The 15,884-nt window shown below is 41.7% G+C and overlaps 1 protein-coding gene across 1 annotated transcript in view; it reads right to left on the bottom strand.

The window, feature by feature from the left end:
- LOC703132 (aspartate-rich protein 1-like) overlaps nt 1-15,884 on the bottom strand; it is a 47,410-nt gene that overhangs the window by 23,381 nt on the left and 8,145 nt on the right. The window contains exons 4-9 of the mRNA XM_077950616.1: nt 13,228-13,319; nt 11,982-12,100; nt 9,179-9,288; nt 8,680-8,701; nt 8,336-8,377; nt 4,734-4,815 (exon numbers count right to left, since the gene is read on the bottom strand). Of these exons, the coding sequence (XP_077806742.1) occupies nt 12,059-12,100; nt 13,228-13,319 (134 nt within the window). The 3' untranslated portion in view covers nt 4,734-4,815; nt 8,336-8,377; nt 8,680-8,701; nt 9,179-9,288; nt 11,982-12,058. The remainder of the gene's footprint in view (nt 1-4,733; nt 4,816-8,335; nt 8,378-8,679; nt 8,702-9,178; nt 9,289-11,981; nt 12,101-13,227; nt 13,320-15,884) is intronic.

Genomic DNA, 15,884 nt, shown 5'->3' on the forward strand with positions numbered 1-15,884 from the left:
TTTCCAAAAAAGGCTGAAAAGAAGGATTCTGAATATTGCAACCACAGAGAACTAATAAATAATAATTACACAAGGTAACAGAGATAGTCAGTCAATGCCTTGCTTTCATCATTACACAAGGTACATATGCATGGATTAAAATGTCCCACCCTACTCTTTCATTGTATAACTTTACTAGAGAGCAAATTGGTTTTAAGGACATAGAAATAAACAATGCTGAAGTTCATGTGAGACCAGGAAATGCCCTGCATTTCCAAAGAAATTCTGAGAAATCCAAACTACATTGGATGCATGACACTCCCTGATGTGAAATTGCACTCAAACTCTAGGGACCTGCTTCCACATGGATGAGTGGAAGAGAACAGAGAACCTGTAAACCCACACACCTCATACCACCTGATGCTGGATGAAATACACAATGATCAGTAATGGGGAAAGAACTCCCTTTTCAACAGTCTTGGGGATAAATGGTGAGCCATATGCAGAAGAGTAAGTAACACTAGGCATCTACTTCTCACCATGTACCAAAGTTCACTCAGATGAATGAAAGATGTAAATGGAAGACCTCAAAGTACAAAAATCCTACAAGAGACCCTAGGGAATACCCTTCTTGACATCAGCTTTGACAAAGCATTTATATGCCTAAGACCCCACATGACACTGCAACAACAGCAATAATCGACATGTGGGACCTAATACACTAAAGAGCCACCACACAACACAAGAAATTACCCACAGAGTAGACAGACGACATACAGGATGAGAGAAAATGTTCCCAAACTATGCACCAGACCAAGTTCTAATATCCAGAATCTACCTTAAAGACCTTATACAAATCAATTAGCAAAATCACCCTAATAATTAATAGGCAATGGATATAAACACAGACTTCGCAAAACATGATGATGAGCAACCAAGAATTTGAAAATATGCTCAACCTAATTATCAGAGAAATATAAATCAAAAGCACAATGAGATATATCTCACGCTGGTCAGAATGGAGATAACGCAGTTAAAAAAAAAAAAGGACACTGGCGAGGCAGCAGAGAAAGAGGACACTGGTTCACTTTTGGTGAAAATGCAAAGTAGTTCAGACACCATGGAAAGCACTTCGGAGATGGCTCAAAGAACTTAAACCAGAACTACCATCTGACCCAGCAATCCCACCACTGGGGTATACACAGAGGAAAATAAATCCTTCTCTCCAAAACACACATGCACACAAATGGTCATGGCAGCAGTATTTACAATGGCAAACATGTGAAATCAGCCTAGGTACCCGTCAACAGTGGATCAGAAGGCAAAAATGTGGTACACATATACCACAAAAAACTAGGCAGCCATTAAAAAAAAGAGAGAGAGAAGGAAATCATGTCCTTGGCAGCAACATGAAAGGAGCTAGAGGCCATTATCTAAAGAGAAATAAGGAAAAAACAGAACACCAAATACCACATGTTCTCACTTATAAGGTGGAGCTAACATTGAATACACCCTACCGTAAAAGTGAAAACAACAGACACTGGTGACTATCCGATGAAAAAGGAAGAAGGGATGAGGTATGTGCTGAAGACCTATCTGGTGGGTACACCCACTGCCTGCATGATAAGGTTGCTTGGACCCCAAGTCTCAGTGTCATAGAATATACCAAAGGCAGTAACTAATCTGCATTTGTACCCTTTAGTCTATAATACACATAGAAATTATGTTAAAAAATACAAACTTAGAAGCTAAAAGCATGAATGAAAAACACAAACTTTTATAATTATCCAAACAATCTTTTATTGGCATAAACTAAGAAAGTGGACAGAATGAGGAAACCAAATATTCAACCCCAATTTACATATAGTGAACACGTTTTTCAAAAGAACACCAAAAAGATGCAATCAGAAAAAAAGAGCCTGTTCAATAGATGATTTTGAGCAAACTGAATATTCACATACAAAACACTGAAATAGGACCCTTATGTCACGCAACACAAAAATCAATGCAAAATACATTAAAGACCTTCTGAAACCACAAAACTCCTACAAGAAAACATAGGGTGTGCATTATTTTAGAAAAGAAATCCATACATGTAGGCTGCTAAAGGTATTTAAAAAACATTAAAACAAAGGAAACACTCCAAGAAAACACCCATAGACAAGGTAATGGCTTGGCATTTTCACTGAAAAGCTGGGGACCCGGTTCCACAGAACAGTGGAACACATTAGAAGACCCAGATATAAACCTGCACACCTGAAACCATCGATATTTGCAAAAAAAATCAACAAAAATAAGCAATGGAGAAAGGACTCCCTATCAGCAAGTGGTGCTGAGATAAGTGGCCTAGCTAGATGTAGAAGAAATAACACTGGGCCCCTATGTCTCACCATGTACAGAAACCAACTCAAAATGAATCAAAGATTGAAATGTGAAACGCTGGGCTGGACACAGTGGCTCATTCCGGGAATCCAAGCACTCTGGGAGGTCAAAGCAGGCGGATGACTTGAGGTCCTGGAGTTTGAGACCACCCTGGCCGACATGGTGAAGCTGATGTCTAAGAAAAAACCAAAAGTTAGCTGGGCATGGTGGCACGTGCCTGTACTCCCATCTACTCAGGAGAATGAGGCAGAAGAATCACTTGAACCCAGAAGCTGGAAGGTGCAGTGAGCCGAGATCACTCCATTGCATTCCAGCCCGTATGAGAAAGTGAGACTTGGTCTGTAAATAAATACGTAAATACATAAAAATCCAATACCTGAAACTATAAAAAAAAATCCTGCATGAGAATCTAGCAAATACTCTTCTTGACAGAGGCTTTGGCAAAGCATTTATATGTCAAATCCCCAAAAGCAACGGCAACAAAAACAATTACTGATAAGTGGGACCTAAAACACAAAAGAGCTGCTGCACAGAACAAGAAACAACCACAGAGTCAGCACACAGCCTATAGAATGAGGGAAAACATTCCCCAACTACGCATCTGAAAAACATCTAATATCTACGATTTACCGTAAAGACCTTAAACAAATAAAATCAGAAAAAAAAAAAAAAAAAACTTATAAAAGGGCAAGGAACATGAACACTTAAAAGGAGGTGTACCAGTAACTAGCATGAAAACATGTTCGATCTCACTGATCATCAGAGAAATGCAAATCAGAAACATACTGAGATACCATCTACACTGGTCAGAATGGCAATTATGACACACAGTCCACAACAACAGAGGCTGCTGGGGCAGATGAGCAAAGAAATGCAGGTCCACTGTTGGGGGAAATGCAAACTAGTTCAGATCCCCTGGGGAGCAGTGTGGACATTTCTCAAAGAACCTAAAAGAGAACTACCACCCAACGCTGCAACCCCACTCCTAAGGATCTATAAAGAGGAAAATCCTTGCATCCAAAACTCACATGCACTCCTATGTTCATGGCAGTACTACTCACAATGGTAAAGACATGAATCAGCCTTGGTGCCCATCAGCAGTGGATCAGAGAAAGGAAATGTGGTACATACATACCACGGAACACTACACAGTCATAAAACACAAATACATGCTCTTACCAGAAACCTGGACAGAGCCATAGGCCATTATGAAGAGAAGGCAAGAACAGAAAACCAAAATTTTCAAAACAGCTACAAAGGTCAGTTGTGAATATTCTCTCCACAGAGAAATCATAACTCTGGAGCTCACAGAGGTGTCAGACACTGCAACTTCATTATGATGCTACGTTTACACAGATCAAATTGTCCCTTGCACCCGCTGGTTATACGCACATACTCTACGGCAATGAAACTGCTGTCCCATTTTGGTAACGTTCATTCTCACCGGAGTGAGATGATATCTGAGTGTGGTTTTGATTGACTTCTTGTGAGGATCAGTAATGTTGATTCAGAATCTTTTACCTGTGCATCCTTCTCAGGTCTTCAGGTTCTTTGGCCAGTCTTACACATTAAATTGAAACAAGTTCATGATAACTTGGCAAACATCTCTAACCACAGCAAAATGTAAATCAAAACCACACTTAGATATTGGTAACAGGTACAGAGTGACACGGAGACACAATGAATCTGTTCTGGTGTTCTATTGCACAGCAGGGTGACTAGGTGACTAGGGTCAACAGAATCTAGAAAATTTTTTCAAAATCAGCTGGAAAATACGGTTCTGAATATTCTCTCCACAGAGAAATAATAATGATGGAAGGTCACAGAGATGCCAGATATGATGATTTGATCATGATACTACACCTACATATGTCAAAATGTCCCTTGCACCCTTGGGTTGTGTGTGTGTGGGTGAATGTATATACACACACACACACACACACACACACACACACACACACACACACACACACACACACACACACACACACACAATAGAAACAAAACTGCCGGCCGGGCGCGGTGGCTCACGCCTGTAATCCCAGCACTTTGGGAGGCCGAGGCAGGCGGATCACAAGGTCAGGAGATCAAGACCACGGTGAAACCCCGTCTCTACTAAAAATACAAAAAATTAGCCGGGCGCGGTGGCGGGCGCCTGTAGTCCCAGCTACTCAGGAGGCTGAGGCAGGAGAATGGCGTAAACCCAGGAGGCGGAGCTTGCAGTGAGCCGAGATCGCGCCACTGCACTCCAGCCTGGGCGACAGAGCGAGACTCCGTCTCAAAAAAAAAAAAAGAAACAAAACTGCCATCAAATGTTGCTAGTATTCATTCTAACTGGAGTGAGATGAAATCTGAGTGTGATTTTCACTTACACTTTTGTGTGCATCAGCGATGGTGAGAATCTTCTCTTTGACCTGTGCATCAACCTCATGTCTTCAGGTCCTCTGCCCAGTCCTACACAACAAATTAAAAACAAATTCACAATAACATAGCAAGTACCACTTATCATACACACACAAAAATAAAAAACACACTCAAGATTCCATCTCACTCTACATGCAACAGATGCTACAAGAAAAAAGTTGAAACATATGAAAACACAATCCAGTCAAGGTGTGGATTTCCGGAGGAGGCACTTGTCTCCACATGTGGTGGGAAATGGTAAACTAGTATGCACACTAAAGAAACCACTTGGATGTTCCTTGAAATCCTAAAACTACAACTACCATTTTCTCCAGCAGTTCTACTCCTAGGTATATACACAGAGGACATGATCAGGACATGGAAGAGATTATCTGTCATCCCAGGTGGAATTCAGCCCTATGCTCAAAAGCCAAGAAAAGAAATCAGCCGACCTGTCCATCCACAGATGAAGAGATGAAGAATCTCTGGTACACAGACACAATGGAATACTTTTATACCATCAAAATTCATGGAATCCTATCATTTCCAGCAACATGGCTGCACCTAGAGATATTCTGTTCAATCAAATCAGAAAGGCAGACAAAGACCAAGCCCGCATGTTCTCACTCATGTGGGAGCTGAAAAATTTAACTCACTGAAGGTGAAAATACAGTAGTGGTCACCACAGACTAGGTGGAGGAGAGGACCTTAAGGATTGGCAATAGATACACAGAGAGTTACAGGAGAGGAATACATTCTGGTATTCCACTCCAAAGCAGGGCAATGATACTTAACAATATGGTTATGCCGTTTTCAAAATAGCTAACAAAGAGGATACTGAATGTTCACACATCGAAGATATCAAACTTACACGTGGTCACAAGCATGGGAAACTCCCTGATTTTATCCATACTCAAGGTATACAAACAAGTATCAGAATGTCCCAATGCACCCCTAATTCTGGACATGAAGTATAAAACAAACGTTTTATGAAATGTTAACAATACACGGCTAAATGTTCACATGGAACCACTGAAGACCCAAGGAACCTGAATATGCAAAGCAATTCTAGGGAATACAAACTCAATTGGAGGCCGCACACTCCCCAATTTCAAATTACATGTAACACCTCCACTCATCCAAAGACTACAGTAGTGGCATAAAAATGAATCCATGAACCTAGGGACATAAGAGAATATAAACACACACCTGTATGCAGTCAACACATTATTTTTCAAAGAATGCCTAGAAGATGCAATGAGGCCATGTGCTGTGGCTCACACCTGTACTTCCAGCAGTTTCAGAGACCGAGTTGGGCGGATCTCTTGAGGTCAGGAGTTCAGACCAGCTTGGCCAAAATGGTGAAATCCTATCTCTAGTAAAAATATGAAAGATATTATTCAGGTGTGCTGGTGCACAGCAGCAATCCCAGCCACTTGGGAAGATGAGGCAGGAGAATCACTTGAAGCAAGGAGGCGGAGGTTGCAGAGAGCTGAGATCTCACCACTGCACTCCAGTCTGGGTGAGAGCATGAGTGGGACTGTGTCCCCAAGGGGAAAAAGGATGAGATGAGGAGTCAGCAGTCTGTTCAATTAAGCAGTCTGAAATGACTGGATAGCCACATACAAAAGAATGAAATAAGACGTTGACATTATACAATACACAAACATAAACTCAAAATACATTAAACCCTAAACACAAGACCTAAAAGCATAAAACTGCTACAGGAAAACACAGAGTGAGCTTAAGTTGAGGAAAACCTGAATCTAAGCTCACAGGATATAAAAGCAAACAACAGACAAAAGAGAAAAATAGAAAAAAAAACTACTTCCAACAACAGAAGTCAAAACCTCTAGCTTTTGTTATTGACTTTACCTTACAAAAACAATCACTGCTAGTCAGGCACGGTGGCTCACACCTGTAAACCCAGGACTTTGGGAGGCTGAGGTGGGTGGATCCCCTGAGGTCAGGAGTTCGAGACCAGCCTGGCCAACATGGTGAAACCCCTTATCTACATACAAAAATTAGGTGGGCGTGGTGACAGTTGTCTGTAATCCCAGCTACTCAGGAGGCTGAGGCAGGAGAATCACTTGAACCCAGGAGGCAGAGGTTGCAGTGAGCCAAGATTGCACCACTGCACTCCAGTCTGGGCAACAAAGTGAGATACTGTCTCAAAAAAAAAAAAAAAAAAAAAAAAAAAAGACGTTCAAGTGATCAACCAACATGAAAAAATGCACAACCTCAGTGCAATGCAGCTCCCAAACACAATGAGACATCATCTCACGTTGGTCACAATGGGTAATTTTCCAAAGTCAAAACAACATGCTGGCGAGGCAGCAAAGGAAAGAGAACGCTGCTACGCTCTTGGTCAATGTGAAAACTAGTTCACACTGTGGAAACCAGTTTAGAGATTCTCAAAAAACCTAAAACAGAACTACCATCAGACCCAGCAATGCCACGACACTTGGTATCTATCCAAAAGACAATAAATCCTTCTATCAAAAAGAAACATGCTCTCCTGCATTCATGGCCATACCATTCACAAGAACAAAGATGTGGAAGCATCCTAGGTGACCAGCAACAGTGGATTTGAGGTTTGTTTTTTTTTTTTTAATGTGGTGCATACACATCACACAATACTACACAGCCATAAGAAGAACACACAATCATGTCCTAAGCAGCATGGATAGACCTGGGGCTTATTATGTTTAGCAAACCAAGGCAAGAACGGAAAATCAAATACTCAAAAAAAAAGAAAAAAGAAAGAAAAAAACAAACAAAAAGTCTAGAACTTGAGTGATGAATGTCAACTTACAGAACAAAACCAAAGCCAAATTTTTGAAGACAGGAAATAGTGTGATACTATCTTTTGTGGGAACTCTTGGCTTCCCCCAAAATTAGAGAACTGGGGAGAAAGAAGCCTCATCTCAGAATCTGTGACTGGGTTGGAAGTGGAGGCTGGAAATGTGCTCAATGTCAAACTTTCCTCCTCCATTCAAAGGAGCCTGGAGTTTTACCAGTGAGCCCAGAGTGAATATTCACCCCGCCATCCACCCCAGGAGATCCCTTTAAACCGGGAACGCACAGTGAGGACAGAAACATGAATGTGCACTAACAAGTCCTGAAAGTTCAGAGGGTGATTCTCGATTTCCCCTTGGCACACAGCAGAAGAACTGTGTCTCTAGGTTCCAGGAAATGCCTGTGAGAGAGCTGTGTCCCCCAGATTCCCTTCATCACAGATGACACCCAGTGCTTAAGCCTACACCCCTTGTGACCAATCCCAAGGAGTGTTGACTAATCTAAACCGAAGGCTCTGATGTTCCACAGGCAGAAAAGAGCAGGTGAACTGCAAAGAGAATCTCTCATGAATGCAGCACCCTCATAGCCCATACAGACAGTTCTTACCATGATGCCAAGAAACTGAAAACAACAAGCCAGACTTCACACATATTTCCATTTTCCTTCTGATTTCATACCCCCTCCTTCACTCCCTCCTCACAAGCAGCAGGGATAACCTGGAGGCTCCTAGGAACCTTTTCCCATTGGTTTTTCCTGGCACATAGTTCCCTACCTGGATGAGTCTCCTCATCACTTATGCTCTCCAGCGTCAAGTCTTTAGAAAGAAAAACACCAGGGTAAGTCATTAGAGAGAGTGACTGACCCACTCCTCCTACGTTAGCTGAAGCTGATTGATGGGCTTTTCTCCCACCCCACACTGCTTCATACATGATCCCCTCATCTTTTTTCTGGATTGACAAACTTTCCTACAGCTTCTTGGGCCAGAGTTCTATACTGGCAGAATCACTTTCTCGAGAATCCCAAGCCTCTTTCCCAGCAGGAACCCAGAATCAGGTTTCTACACACTGAAGCCAGCAAGTTTTTCCCTCGGGAAGCGAGTTATTTCATGGTACATACCATTTCCTTTCCAAGCTCTTATCTGCAATTATATAAAAGAAAACATTATGAGAATCAGATTCTGCTGTGCACTTCACACAGATGTGTTATTCTCTTGATAACGATAAAAAACCAGAAGACAGTACAGTGATTGAGCCATAGGTCAAAATCCCCAAAGACTAGCACAGAGGATAGCTATAGAAAAACAAGACCTCTATTCACAGAATTTACCTTTAAATTTAATTTTATATGCAAATGCACAATGCTTAATCCAAGGAGGAAAACTGGTATTGTGGAAAATGCCTCAGTATTGCAGTTGATAATGCATGCTGTCATTTAAAAGCAGCATAGTGTACCATGTATCAGTTGGGAAGACACACTTACTGAATTCCAGCCCCACAAAGACAATAGTGTACAGTGTACATAATGTACATTGCCAGGTTTTCAAATCAAAATTAATTGAGAAGTAAAGAATCAGGAAAGCGACATTGATGTAGAAGACAAAAAAGGGGGATCTTACCTGGACATCATCATCATCATCACAATCAACATCACCATCATCATCATCATCATCATCTTCATCTTTGCATTGCGGTGAGCATCTCAAAAACAGGCCATCCTCAGGACGAGCTGGAAGGACACAGAGGAAAGATCAGTGCACCGGTGGTTGGTGACTGTGAGTCACTCAGGGAGCTTTGCTGGATGTGGTGTATGGAGGTGGTTGATATATAAGAATGGACTGAGTTGATACTGGGCTATTCCCCTGAGTGGAAGATGGATGGCAGAGGAGGCGAGCTGGAAAGACATGAAACATGGAGACCTTGGCTTCGTACTAGAGGCATCGGGCAGCAACACAAAACAATCAACTCAAAATGGAACTGAAATGCACACTGAGGGTCAATGGAAGAGTGCCTTCCTGCCTCTCAAGTGTTTTGAAACTCTTCTAAACAAACAGCCGTTTCTTAGTGTATTCAAGACCGCGTCAGTACACTAGAATCTATGCTGATACTACATTTAGCATCTGTTTTAAAAGATTTATTATTTGATTAAAAGCCTATTTTAAGGGTGAAGTGGACTCAATTTTACCCAAATTACTCTATCCTATTAATCACACATTCTTTTTCATAGAGATCATTTAAAAATTCAGTATTAAAACGCTACAATTAAAAATAGTCATGATTTCCCATTTGTAAGTCTTCTTCTGGAACGACTTCTACACACCCTTTTGGGGCCCTGTGATCAGGGGCTTCAGCAGCTCCTGTGTGACTCTCCCTGGGGAGATTCCCTAAAAATCAAGCTTCATTCAAAGAGGCCAAGCTCACACAGCCTGCTCTACCTACACCAGTGAAGCTGAGAGACGTGACTTTGACCACTTTCTGCCATGAAGATAAGTTTAAAAGTTCAAATACACATTATCTACTGAAATGAGGAAATGTATACCAACAGAAATGAACAAATTCATGAAAAAATGTACAAGAGTATGGGGGTGATTTTTGGTTAACAAGCTTACATAAAAATTATTTTTTTGGCCGAGTACTCTGGCTCACATCTGTAATCCTAGCACTTTGGGAGGCTGAGGCAGGTGGATGACCTGAGGTCAGGAGGTCATGACCAGCCTGGCCAACAAGGTGAAACCCCGTTTCCACTAAAAATACAAAAAGTTAGCCAGGCATGGTGGTGAGCGCCTGTAATCCCAGCTACTCAGGAGTCTCAGGCAGGAGAATTGCTTGAACCTGGGAGGCAGACGTTACAGTGAGCCGAGATCATGCCATTGCACTCCAGCCTGGGCAACAAGAGTGAACCTCCATCTCTCTCTCTCTCTCTCTCTCTCTCTCTATATATATATATATATATATATATAGAGAGAGAGAGAGAGAGAGAGAGATATGAGATGCCTATTCATTCAGACATACAAAATATTGGTATAGGAAATCAAAAATTTTTATCAGTCATGTTAAATCTAACTTATCAGCTGTCAACATGAAGATCCTAGGAAATAAGGAAGGTACAAATAAGTGGAAAGGCATCCTGTATTTATGGATAAGAAGACTAAACCCGACTAACACACAATACTACACAATGATCTACAGACTCACAACAATTACTATCAAACTGGTAACACCCATCTGTGCAGAAATGGAAAAGATAATCCTACAATTTTAATGAATTTTGTGTGCCTTATGTAACCATGATGACATTAAAAAAATTGTGTTAGAGGATGCAGGTTCATGAGATTGAAATACACACACACACACACACACACACACACACACACAAAATAGAGTATGTTTCTAGCGTAGGGGCACTCATAAGTTTCACAGATATAGAGAGCCCAGAATTGAATGAACACACATACAGTAAACTGATCTTCAACAAACGTGTCAAAAATACACAATGGGGAAAGGAAACCCTCTTGAACAAATGATGGTAAAACTGCACATTCTCATTCAAATGAAGAAATAGAATGCTGACAGTGTGCTCAAGGTTGTGCTTCTCCCTCCATTTCCAAGACACTGGAGCTTTTGCACTGAGCCCAGATTGAATTTTCATTTTGTCCTCCATGCCGAGGAAGAGCTCTTGATACCAGAGGTAAGCAGGGAAAAACAGACAAATGAGTGTGCTGTCAGGAAACCTAACAGTTCATAAGGTGAGGATCAATCTCTCCTATGCATCTGGGCACACCACAGAAGAATTCTGTCTCCAGCATTAAGTAACTGCCTGCGATAGAACTCTGTCCTAAACTAAAGGTTTTGAGATTTTGCAGTGGCAGAGGCAGGAAAGAGCAGGTGTTCTAGAAAGATCATCTTTAAATAATAAATAAGAAGAGGTGATCGAAAACACAGGATACTCAAAATCTCATAAACTCAAAAGAACAAACTTCACTTACATTTACTTTTTCTTTTTCTCTTTCTACACCCTCCCTCAGCCTCCCAAGCAGCAGGTATAACATGAAGGCTCCTGGAAATGCTGTGTTACTAGACCGCACTTGAAATCTTCTTACCTACCTAGAAAGGCATCCTCTTCCCTGCTGAGATTCTCCAGAATCCACTCTTTAGAACCACCAACATCAGGATAAGTCAGTGAGAGGTGCACTCACTTCTCCTCCTCCAGGTGAAGACACACGGGCTCACACAAAATCTCCTGGTTGGTCCTCTGGGTTCACACACATTTCTACAGCCCCTCTGCTCATAGCTATACACTTGCAAAATCATTTGCTCTCACCAGATCCCCAATATTTTTTAACAGGAACCCAGATTAAGGTTTCTATATATTAAAGCCAGAAAGTTTGTGTCTCAGAAAGTGAGTTAGTTCAAGGTACGTACCCAGGACAGGTGATGGTAAAATCTGCTACGAGACAAAAGAAGATGCCATGAGGATCAGATCAATTCTGCTGCACCCCTTACACAGATCTGTTAGTCTCTTGATGACTGCAGAAAACTACCTGTGAAACAGTGGTGAGTCAAAGTCAAAGTCAAAGTCAAAGGCCAAACATTCTAGAATAGAGGACATGCATGGAAAAGACAAGAGCTTTTCTCACAAAATTTATCCTTGACATTGATTTAGGTTGGTAAATGCACAATGCCTCATCCAAGGAGAAAAACTGGTGTGGAGGAAAATGCCCCTGCATTACAGTTGATGATGGATGCTGTCCTTCAAAACACCCTAGTGTGTCATGTATTAGATGAAAAGAAACTCCCACTGAACTCCATCCTCACAAAGAGAATAGTGTGTGTTGTACATAATGTGCCTTGTCATATTTTTATATCAAAATTCACTTCAACCAAAGAAGATTAGTCTAAGATGAAAGTTTGCTAGCCTGCAAAATAGCTCGTTTTGTCTGTTCTTCTCAGCCTGCCCAGCTACTTAGGTCATAAGTCAAATACTTGAAGTGCCCCCGAGCTGACTAGGATAGCAATGCATTGTGGGCTGCAACAAAATGCAGTAAGACAACCCTAGAAAAATACCTAAAGTCTCTCCCCAAAAATCAATAGGCAACACCTGGGAAGATTGTGACCCCACAGTTCTCAGCCTATGAGGAACCAGGGGAGGGACCTGCACACTAGGGGATAAATTGCTTGTGGAAAGTGTGCTGGGTGTGTCTGCCCATCAGACACCGGATCTTGCAACACTATCATTAAAAGTCTCACTTTCCGCCAGTTGGGGTGGCTCATACCTGTAATCCCAACACTTTGGGAAGCTGAGGTGGGCAGATTACCTGAGGTCCGGAGTTCGAGACCAGTCTGGCCAACATGCTGAAACACCATCTCCACTAAGAATACAAAAATTAGCTGGGCATGGGGACACATGCGTGTAATCCCAGCTACTCGGGAGGCTGTAGCAGGAGAATTCATTGAGCCCAGGAGATGGAGCTGAGATTGCACCACTGCACTCCAGCCTGGCCAACTGAGCGAGACTCTCTCTCAAAAAGAAAAAAAAAAAAAAGAAAGAAAATCTCACTCTTGCTGTTTTTCAGCTCCCTGAGTCCATTCTTTGGGTTTGGACTGGTGAGTTTGTTTCTCACATCAGAAAACCAACATTTCCTTAGAAGACAAAGAAAGGTGTTCTTACCTGGACATCATCATCACCATCATCATCATCACCCCAGTCATCATCTTCACTTGGTGGTAGGCATACTAAACTCAGGTTGTCCATAGAAGAAGCTGGAAGGACACAAGAAAGATCAGTGCACCGGTGGTTGGTGACTGTGAGTCACTCAGGGAGCTTTTCTGGATGTGGTGTATGGAGGTGGTTGATTAACAAGCATGGACTGAGTTGATGCTGGGCTATTCCCCTGAGGGGAAGAGGGATGGCAAAGGAGGGGATCAGGAAAGACATGAGACATGGAGGCCTTGGCCTTGTACTAAAGGCATCATGCAGCAACACAAAACAGTCAACCTAAAATGGAAATAAAGCACACACTAAGGGTCAATGGAAGAATGCCTTCCTCCGTCTCAAATGTTTTGAAACTCTATGAAACAAACAGCATTTTCTTAATGTATTCAAGACTGTGTAAGTACATTAGGACCCAATTATGCTGGTACTACATCTAGCATCTGTTTTAAAGGATTAATTACTTAATTTATTGGTGAAAAGGATTCAATTTTACCCAAATTACTCTGTTCTACTGATCACACATTTTTGTTTGTTTGTTTGTTCATTTGTTAGTTTGTTTGTTTCTGAAATGGAGTCTCACTCTGTCATCCAGGCTGGAGTACTGTGGCACGATATTGGCTCACTGCAAGCTCCACCTCCCGGGTTCACACCATTTTCCTACTTCAGACTCTGGAGTAGCTGGGACTACAGGCACCCGCCACCACACCTGGCTAAATTTTTTTGTATTTTCAGTAGAAACGGGATTTCACCATGTTAGCCAGGATGGTCTCCATCTCCTGACCTCATAATCTGCCCACCTCAGCCTCCCAAATTGCTGGGATTACAGGCATGAGTAGTAATCCTGTCTGGTGCCTGGGATTACAGGTACCAGACAGATCACAATTTCTTTTTCATAGAGGTCATTTAAAAAATTAAGTATTAAAATGCTAAAATTAAAAATAGTCATGATTTCCTCTTTGTAAGTCTTCTTCTGGAACCATGGTGTGTGCACACAATTTTTTGGGTTCCTGTGATCAAGGGCTTCAGCAGCTGTGTGTTGCTCTCCTGCAGGAGATTCCCTAAAGATCGGTCTTCATTCAAACAGGCCAAGCTCACACAGCCTGCGCAACGTACACCAGTGAAGCTGAGAGACGTGACTCTGAAAACTTTCTGCCATGAGGATAAGTTTCCAGGTTCAAATATACCTGAGCTACTGAAATGAGGAAATGTATACCAATAGAAAATGAGCAAATTCATGAAAAAATGTCCCTGAGTATGGGGGTGATTTTTGGTTAACTAGCATACATAATATTTTTTATTTGACACATAATCATTCAGACAGACAAAATATTGGCAAAAGATACAAATTTGGCCAGGCACGGTGGCTCATGCTTGTAATCTTAGCACTTTGGGAGGCCAAGGTGGGTGGATCATGAGGTCAAGAGATCGAGACCATCCTGGCCAACAAGGTAAAATCACATCTCTACTAAAAATACAAAAATTAGCTGGATGTGGTGGCATGCATCTGTAGACCCAGCTACTCAGGAGGATAAGGCAGGAGAATCACTTGAACCTGGGAGGTGGAGGTGGCAGTGAGCAGAGATCATATCATTGCACACCTGTATGGTGACAGAGTGAGACTCTGTCTCAAAAACAAAAAACAAAAAAAGAAATCACAAATTCATATCAGTCACATTAAATCTAACTAATCAGTTGTCAACATAAAGATTCTAGAAAGTAAAGAACGTACAAGTAAGTTGAAAGGCTTCCCATATTCATACATAGAAGACTAAACCTGACTAACACACAATACTACACACATGATCTACAGACTAACACCAACTGCTACCAAACTGGCAACAGCCATCTGTGCAGAAATGGAAAAGATAATCCTAACATTTTAATGAACTTTTATGTGCCTCAAATAGCCATGGCAACATTGAAAAAGAATAGTGTTGGAAGATGCACATTCATGAGATTGAAATCTAAAAATAAAAATTAAAAAAAAACAGAAAAATTCAGACAGCGTGCTTCCACTGAGGGGGGCACCCATAAGTATGACAGATATAGAATTGAGAGCACCGAATTAAATGCATACATACAGAGTCAGCTGATCTTCAACAAAGGTGCCAAGAATACACAATGGGGAAAGGAAAACGACTTCCACAAATGATGGTAAAGCTGCATATTCTCATTCACATGAAGAAATGGAATGCTGACAGTGTACTCAAGGCTGTGTTTCTCCCTCCATTTCTAAGACACTGGAGCTTCTGCAGTGAGCCCACAGTGAATTTTCATTCTGTCCTCCATGCCCAGGGAGATGTCTTGATACCAGAGGTAAACAGCAAGGACAGACAAATGAATGTCCTGCCATGAAACCTAAGTTCATAAGGTATGGATCAATCTCTCCTATGCATCTGGGCACACCACAGAAGAGTTTTATATTCAGGATCAAGTAACTGCCTGTGACAGAACTGTGTCCCAAACCAAAGGCTGTGACATTTTGCAGTGGCACAGGCAGAAAAGAGCAGGTATTCTCCGAAAAATCATCTTTAAATAATAAACCAAGAAGAGGTGATTGAAAATACAGGATACTCAAAAGCCCATGAACATAGTACTCCTCACCATGATGA

This window comes from Macaca mulatta, chromosome 10, assembly GCF_049350105.2.
Source record: "Macaca mulatta isolate MMU2019108-1 chromosome 10, T2T-MMU8v2.0, whole genome shotgun sequence".
Classification (NCBI taxonomy): Eukaryota; Metazoa; Chordata; class Mammalia; order Primates; family Cercopithecidae; genus Macaca; species Macaca mulatta.